General features: G+C 49.8%; 1 protein-coding gene across 1 annotated transcript; it reads left to right on the forward strand.

The window, feature by feature from the left end:
* Positions 1-2,140: 2,140 nt before the first annotated feature.
* Positions 2,141-7,890, forward strand: IL37 (interleukin 37). The gene is made up of 5 exons (XM_069493864.1): positions 2,141-2,222; positions 2,916-2,978; positions 6,141-6,260; positions 6,621-6,757; positions 7,543-7,890. Exons 1-5 carry the CDS (start codon positions 2,141-2,143, stop codon positions 7,888-7,890), a joined length of 750 nt encoding a protein of 249 aa, XP_069349965.1.
* The last annotated feature ends 618 nt before the right edge of the window (positions 7,891-8,508 follow it).

Genomic DNA, 8,508 nt, shown 5'->3' on the forward strand with positions numbered 1-8,508 from the left:
GGCACACACACCTCAGTAGACTAAATGCCCCCAGGCAATGTAACTGAGACCTGAGTATATGGGATCTGGCCTGCAAGCCTGTTACCCTGGGCCCTGGAGATCAATCCCCAACCCTGCCAGGGAAAAGGATGCTAGTCTCAAGTCACCCACGGGGTGCCCAGGCTGGATCAATGTCTCTGTGCCTCAGTGTTTGCCCCACTCTGCTGGAGTCACCAGGCAAGCAGCTCCAGGTGGGGCTGGTGGGTAGGGAGCTCACAGTCGGAGAACCACTCAGTCTGCTGCAGGGCCCCAAAAGGAAAGGTGCCATTCCCTATGGATGCCACTAGGTGGTGGCTAAATTGTCTCTCTCCGCAGCTGTGGGTAGGGGAGAAGAAGGGGAGAATGAAGTAATATGGCACCTGTCAATCGGCTCCGATCTGTGGGGCGGGACATGTCCTGAGGGAGCTGGGAGCCTGGTGCCCTGTCCTCAAGAGGCTCTTTGCTCACTGGTGGCAGCTGTCTCTGGGCTGGTGTTAGCAGGTCTCTCCAGCAGCTCAGGAGCCCACCAGCAGTCCGAGATGCAAGGGAGAGGAAATTTAACCATGCCACCTACCCTTGTTGCTGGTCTCCAAGCCCATTCTACTAGGTGAAGTATCACAAGAAGTATCACAAGAATGGAAAAACGAGCACCACATGTACGCATCATCAAATTGGTATTAACTAATCAACACTTACATGCACATATAGTAGTAACATTCACTGGGTGTCAACAGGTGAGAATGGGGAGGAGAGGATGAGTATATTCACACCTAATGGGTGCGGTGCGCACTGTGTGGGGGATAGACATGCTTGTAGCTCTGACTTGGGCAGGGCAGGGCAATATATATAACCTAAACATTTGTACTCCCATAATATTCTGAAATAAATTTTGTTTGTTTTAGAGACAGGGTCTCACTCTGTTGCCCAGGCTGAAGTGCAGTGGCATCATCATAGTTCACTGTAACCTCAAACTCCTGGCCTCAAGTGATCCTTCTGCTTCAGCCTCCAGAGTAGCGGGGAGTACAGGTCCATGCCACCAAGTCCAGATAATTTTTGTATGTTTTTGTAGAGATGGGCCTACGCTGGTTTCAGACTCCTGGTCTTAGGTGATCCTCCCGCCTCTGCCTCCCCAAATGCTGGGATATAGGTGTGAGCCACCAGGCCCGGCCTTTGTCCCTTGATTTATCCTGAAACTACAAAGGCAGTTGTGCTTTGTATATGCCCAGGTACAGCCAAACAACAAACAATTTACAACCAAAAAGTAGCTATCCCTGCCCTTAGAGACCTACCCAGAGTCACCTGGTGTAATCCTCTCCTCCTGCTCACTGTCCTTGCTGCTCAGCCCTGGAGCCCCTCTTTGTCATTTTAGTTTTTGCAAAAACAATTTAGTTTCCTTTGTCTCACTTCTAAGCCATTGTCAAAGGAGTGGTTTTCCACACAAAATGTCCATCTTTGCAACCTTACAAGTGGTGTGACCCGGAAAAAGTCACTTACCTTCAGATTTTCCATCTGTAAAATAGGAATAATAATTCTTGCCCCACTTCCTTCACTGTGTTGACCTGGCCTCATGCTTGGGAAAGTTCTTTGTCTACAGAAAGGTTCAGATGGTAAATATTTTAGGCTTTGCTAGCCAGATGATCTCTCAACTATTCAACTCTGCTATTGTAGCCCCAAAGTAGATGTGGATAATATGTAAACAAGGGCATGGGTGTGTTCCAATAAAATTTTATTAAAAAAACAAAACAACAGGCAATGGGCCAGATTTGGCCCGCGAGCCATGGTTTGCCAGCCCCAGGACTAGAGCAATGCACTTTGAAATTTTCTACCCTATTTCATTTTATAAAATGTCAAGATCCGCAAAAATGATATGACCTGTGGTTTAGCTTGTGAGTCACAGTTTGGAAAACGCTGCTTTGGAGGAGTGTGACAGACAGAAGGGTCTGGCCCCACGAGGGGCCAGTGGGCATTTCCAAGCAGAGAGCAAGGCTGGTGGCCTGTTCAGCATAAGGGACACCCAGCAAGGTGCCTGGGGGTCAGAAGGTGCCCTAACTGGTCCCCTTTCTGTCCACTTAGGTCTTGCACTTCATCCCATCTCCTGTTGAGTAAAAACTCAACGTTGAAAATGTCCTTGTTGGAGGAGAACTCAGAAGTGAAAATAGACGCTGAAGACTGGGGAAAAGATGAACCCTGGTGCTGCTCAGAAGGTGAGATTCTTGTAAAAATCCACAACAGGGCCAAAGTGTAATTCCTAAAGCAGGACCTTGCTAGGTGCTGTGCACAGACCAGCTCCTCCCTGCTGACCTGACATGGTAAGTGAGCTTTAGAACTTCCCTGGGAGATGAATTAGACAAGAGAAATCTGGAAGGGCAAAGGAGGCTTTGTCACAGGTGCCAGAGGCATCAAGTAGCCAGTGAATGGGTCTGCCCCACCTAAAGACAGGGGCTTTGAAGTCCTGCCCTCCAACTGAATGGTTCTATATCCTCCAAATGCATCTCTTCCCTCTCAACCTGCCCAGACAGAAGAGAAGCCGCAGACGAGAAGGGACTCTCTGAGGCTGGGGTGGAAAATGCCCCACGCGCAGGGCTTTGGAGTGCTCCAGGGAGGAAGGCACTTGGGTGTCGTCGGCTCAAGGGGAACACTAAGAGCAGGTTTTTGACCCAAATGACTGTCTGTAACTAGGGAGGCTTGTAACATACCAGAGGCCAAACCCCTGAGCTATTTCATCTCTATTTCCCAACATTTTTGACCAGGGAAGCTGAGTTTTAATGTCATTATTGTCTCTGCTCTAGTATTTCTCAGCATACAAACACACAAAAGAAGGAATTACATAGTCCCTGACACCCCTAAATCCTTGGGAAAGCGCAATCACATGTGCTAACCTCACTGTCTGACTGCAGGCCCGGCCGGAAGCCCCCTGGAGCCAGGCCTGAGTGTCCCCTCCGTGAATTCTGCCCACTCGAGTAAGGCCCTGGTGAGGTGATGGGGGCTGAGGGACAAGGTTGGGAGTGGGAGAAGGTGCCACGGGGCCTTGGGAGAGGGCAGGAGGATTGTAGACTTGGGTTACCTAAGGGTGCTGGATGGGCTGAAGCTTTTCCTTTGTGGAAGCAAATCCTATCAGGAGAGAACACAAGAAAGTTGAGCCCAGTGTGGGCCTCCCCAGGGAGGGGCAGGTAACACACCCGCTAAGAAGCACAGGAGAAGGAAGGTGTTGTGCCTGGGAACCTTCCAGGTGCTTCTTCTGACCACAGTCAAGGGGCTGCTGACCCTGACCTCCACAGCACTGATGACAAACAGGTGTGTGGCAGTGGGAGCCACCATCCCCCCTTCTCCCGCCACAAGTGCTCAGGGCGGTTGCCCTGGGAGCTGGAACCTTCCTCACACACACCATGTGCACCTCACAACAACCCCAGGAGGAAGTTGTTAACATCACCACTGTTCAGGTATGGAAACTGAGGCAGATAGGGGCAGTTACCTGCCCCAGGTGACACAGGTAGTAAGCAGCAGAATGCTGAAATTTAAAGGTACTATAACATCTGTCTACCCACCTCAGGCTTAGGCTGCCCATCACTTCCCTCTGCACAGGACAGTCAGACTGAGTCCCAGCTCTGCCACAGGTTCATGTGTGAACTTTACTCACTTTCCTTACCAGTAAAATGGCAGTGAGGACCAAGTAAGACCCAGCAACTCCCTTGTCACAGTGAAGAGAGGCTGCCCTCACTGCTACTACTTTTGCTGCTGCTGCTGAAATTGCTTTTGTGTCTCTAGTCTTGCTGTAGCTACAAGGCTGCTGGCTCCTGGTCTGCCCTGTGCCCCACCTAGGGGAACCAACCACATAAGCCCATCTGGTGGGTCTATCCTGGCTTCTTTTCCGGGCTGTGATCTGAAATCTGGGAGCAGTAGTTCTCAAAGTGCGGACCTTGGAGCAACAGCAGTCTCAGCTCCTAGAAATTTTTTAGGAGTGCAAATTCTCACCCCGTCACAGACGTCTTGCAGCAGAAACTGTGGGTTGAGGCTCAAAGGGCTGTATTTTAACACACCTTCCAGGGTATGGTGTGACACATGAACGTTTGAAAACCATTCCTTACAGAAAGTACTTACCAGTGCCTCAGAACCACAGCAGCTCCACAGAGGCCTTGAGAAGAAGTCTGAAGGTCAGATTAGGGGTGAGGGCTGATGAGTAAGAACCCCAGCCGAGAGGATACTGCACGCACCTGAGTGTGAGATGATGTGGGCCCAAGTCAGGGTGAGAGAGGAGGGAAAGGGAAGTGAAAGAGGGAGAAGATTTAAGAAATATTTACTATTTAAGAAGTAAAAAAGTACAGTGCTGGTGCTAGAAGTACAACTTCTGAATTCTGATTCAGGACAACTGAGGCCGAATCTCGGGAGCATGTGGCACAGGCATCCATGGTCTTAAGGTATCACCCGGCAGGTGATTCACAGTGTACAACCATAGTTGAGAACCATCAGCTTAGGCCATGCCACTCAGAGGGTGTCCTCAGACCAGGGGCATCAACAGCTCCTGGGGCTAGACAGGCAGAGCTTTAGCGTCACCCAGACCTCCTGAACCACACTCTGCACATGGTTCATTGCACATCAAAGTGTGGGAAATTGAAAGACTTAGAGTTAATCTAGTTCAATGGCTCTAGATCAACCTGCACGTGCCCTGTGCACTCAGAATGTCTGGAGTAGGGCCGAGAAAAGCTCCTGAGGAGATTCTGATGTAAGCCAGGGTTGAAAACTGCACATCTCCTCTGTCCCTGTATCATTGTAGAGTTACTTAGGATCTCGCCTGGGGCCACGCACCCCTTCCATAGATACCGAGTGTCCACGATGCTTGGGGCACTGTGGGGGCGGCTGTGGAGGGTCACAGGATTGTCAGGCAGGGAACCTGCTCCCGGGGAGCTCACAGTGTTGTAGGGTGATGAGACAAGGACAGCACTAGCTGTGTGCAGGTACAAGTGACAAGTACAAAGTGCCGCGGCACCAGGGAGGAAGCCATCCTGCACAGAGGGGCTGAGGAGTGTCACAAGGAGGAGGTGGCAGGAGAGCTGGTGTTACAGGAGGAGCCCTCCCCTACTCTCTGGGCACAAGGAGGCCAGGAGGCCACTCCATGATGAGAAACCCAGCCTGAGGCCATGTGCTTATGGCATGGGAAGAGAATGACACTTTAAAATTACTCTTTACATTATTATAGCCTATCACAGATGCCTATATTAGAACATACACAGTGTTATCATATTATCATATTTGCCATTTTGCAGCCACCAGCCCTGACAGTCATGGCCCAGCATGGGGAGTCCTGCCATCCATCAAACAAGTGTCTTGGTTCCTTGCTGAGTGCTGTGTGGCCTGCCCAATCAGAGGCCAGTAGGGAAGGTTTCCTATTAGGACCCCACTCTAGGCAGGCCTGGCCTGAATGAGTTCCTAGGCGCCCATGCCCTGGGAAACTCTGGCCACTGTCATGGCTGGTCCTGCCTGCTGGAAGAGCCTCTTCCAAGGCCAGGTGCAAGCCCTGTGGCCTTTTGAAGTAGCCCAGTAGTGCCAGCTCAGCCTTGCGCCGTGCTGGGCTCCTGGGGGCTTCCTGCCTCAACCCCCACCCCCTTCTATCATGTCTTACTTGGCCCAGCCAGTGCAGGTGTCTGTCCCACCTCAGGCATTGCTGATGGCATGATGCAGGAAGGAGGGTTAGAAGAACAGTGACGTACGTGTCCTGAATCTTTTCTACACCTCAGACACTTTGCTCAGGCTAATTGCTATTCACTGGAGTAAGCATTTTAATCCTCATAACTCCTCTGTCAGGTAGGTGCTATTATTTATTACTCCAATTTCACAGATGAGGACACCGAGGATCGGAGAGATTTAGTAACTTGTCCTAGGTCCTACAGCAGAGCTTGGATTGAAACCATCTGTCAAAATCTGGAACCCACTGCTTACACACAATGCTAAATTGCTTGTCTCAGCAAGACAGGAAGCCTTGGAGCGTAAGAAATATTCAGAGGCTGTGATGTCTGAGCCCCGTGGTGGGATGGAGAGCTGGGGCTAAAACCCTCAGATGTGGGGTAGAAAGGGCTGAGTCTTTCATTCTCAATGTGAAGTGTTGATACCTGGTTATATTCACCTAGGTGCAAAACTGAATGCCAGAGCGCCAGAGAAATTCAGCATTCATGACCAGGATCACAAAGTGTTGGTCCTGTGCTATGGGACCCTCATGGCAGTCCCAAATAAAACGAACATAGTTCCAGGTGACTCTCAGTCTTGGCTGTGTTTCTGTCCTTCAGCCAGGGTAAGGCCTCCCTCTAAGTGGGCTCAGCTCTGTGCTCTACCACATCCCGCCCTCAGCAGATGGTGGCAGAGGGGAGGAGAAGCCCCAGGATCCCTTAGGAATTGGATGGAGGGTCTATAACAATGGCCAGCTATGAGGGGAGTCTTTCTGGAAGAGCTGAAAGAAGGAGCCACATGCCAGGCTGTGGAAAAAGAGAAGGAGGGGGACTCTGACTGCAGGGTCAAGGGGATAGGGGGTATGTGTCAGGCCTGAAACCCCAGTAGACAGGAGGGACTTTCTCCTACTCTGAGAACCAACCCCTTTTCTGTCTTTTTTCCAGAGACCTTCTTTGTATTAGCCTCGCACTTGAGCTCAAGCTGTGAAGGAAGTCCAATTCTCTTGGCAGTCTCTAAAGGAGAGCTTTGTCTCTGCTGCGAGAAGGACAAAGGAAAAAGCAAGCCATCCCTTCAGCTAAAGGTGAGAGCTCCAGTCCAACTTCTGGTACCCACAGCTACTGCAGAGTAAAAGGCCAAGATCCTCAATGCCTCTCATTCTCCCTGCAAATTCTTATTGTGGCCAATATAACAGGAGCATCCACCTTTCAGGAAGCACCAGGCAGAAGAGTTTCCTGCCCTCTTCTCTGCTTCCTCGCCCCTTCTGGGGGAGGGGGAGGGCTGCCCCACAGTGGGGGGACTTGGCAGAGGATCTGAGTACATGCAGGTGCCCCTGCCTCCACCTCGGTGCCTGCCTTGCATGGGCTGTGCTCCCGCCTGCTCTGGCCCCCGCTGTGGCAGGTGGTACACGTGGGTCAGGACCGTGATATGCCACTATAGCATTGGAGGTTGTAAGGCAGCTGCTTGGAGGGCAGTGTGTCTGCTTTGAAAACTTGGTCCTAGATGGAGCATCCTGTCACTTGAGGGGAGAAACCTTAAGAAGCCCAATTTTGGATGCAGATATAAGCCATATTCTTTAATCTAACTTTTAAAATGATAGAGCTGATATTTTGATATCTATCTGATGCCTGCATCTCTCTCTCAATTTATTTTTAATTTGGGAGGAGAAGAAGGATGGAAGGGAAGGCATGATTACTTATCATTCCTTAAATAAGAGTACCACGGCTGACACCCCAAAGTCCCCAAGGCCCACCCTACCTTCCATCTTTTCCTCCTGTCCTATGCAAAGTTCTGGAGCAAGAGCACACATGCTGGGTTTTTCTCCCTTCCAAAGCCTGTGTTATCTAATTAATCTCTTTTACCTCGTAGAAGAAGAAACTGACCAAACTTGCTACCCAGAAGGAAAAAGCACGTCGGCCCTTCATCTTTTATAGGGCTAAGGTGGGCTCCCGGTACACACTAGAGTCAGCTGCCCACCCTGGTTGGTTTGTCTGCACCTCCTGCAATTCTGGTGAACCTGTTGGAATGACAAATAGATCTGGAGGAGGGAAATTCATTGAGTTTTCATTTCACCAAGTTTCCAAAAGTGAAACAAGCCCCAGTGAAGTCAGTATTAGGAATGCCCCATTGGATGCCTTCTGCTTTCCCAATGTGAAGCAATCGCCTGAGAACATAAACCTGCTCAATGACCAAAAGAACTATACAGAAGATCAATAAAACCAAAATTTGGTTTTTTGAAAAGAAAAACAAAATTAATAGCCCTCTTGCTAGATGGACAAGAACTAGAAAGGAAAGGACTTTAGTAAACTCAATCAGAAATGAAAAGGAGAGATCACTGCTGGGAGTTCCCCAGCCGACAGGGCCGCAGACAGGACATCACGCAGGAATAAGAAAAGACAATAGAAGAGAAAGAGTGGGGTCAGGGGACTCAAGGCTTTCCAGACCAAGAGCCCTGAGAGTAATTCCTCACTCCTATTTATTCATCCCAAGAACAAAGGATCATCATAAATCATACAAACAAACATGTCCTAAAGACATCCCACAGGCAAACAATGTTCTATACATTTCCCTTACATATCAAAGCTATTTCTAGCCTAAAGCTAAACAAGAACATCAGTTTGGGACTGGGGCCAGGCCAGTTTTCCAGTAGGTTGGGCCATCCTGATAGCAGTCCTGGAGCAGTTTTCCGCCCCAGCAGAGAAATTGTTTTTAGTTCCTCCTGCCCTTGGCATGTCCTTACCATTTGGAAAACAGCCACACCTATGCAGACTGTCACATCTGCAGAAGTTCTTATGCCAGCAACATCCCTAGGTCACCCTAACATTTCTAAACTAC

The sequence above is a fragment of the Eulemur rufifrons genome, chromosome 19 (assembly GCF_041146395.1).
Source record: "Eulemur rufifrons isolate Redbay chromosome 19, OSU_ERuf_1, whole genome shotgun sequence".
Classification (NCBI taxonomy): Eukaryota; Metazoa; Chordata; class Mammalia; order Primates; family Lemuridae; genus Eulemur; species Eulemur rufifrons.

Coding starts and splice junctions, on each gene's coding strand:
- IL37 (XM_069493864.1), top strand. CDS start 2,141: ATGTCCTTGTTGGAGGAGAACTCAGAAGTGAAAATAGACGCTGAAGAC. Junction 2,223..2,915: donor ACCCTGGTGCTGCTCAGAAG/GTGAGATTCTTG, acceptor GTCTGACTGCAG/GCCCGGCCGGAAGCCCCCTG. Junction 2,979..6,140: donor CGTGAATTCTGCCCACTCGA/GTAAGGCCCTGG, acceptor ATATTCACCTAG/GTGCAAAACTGAATGCCAGA.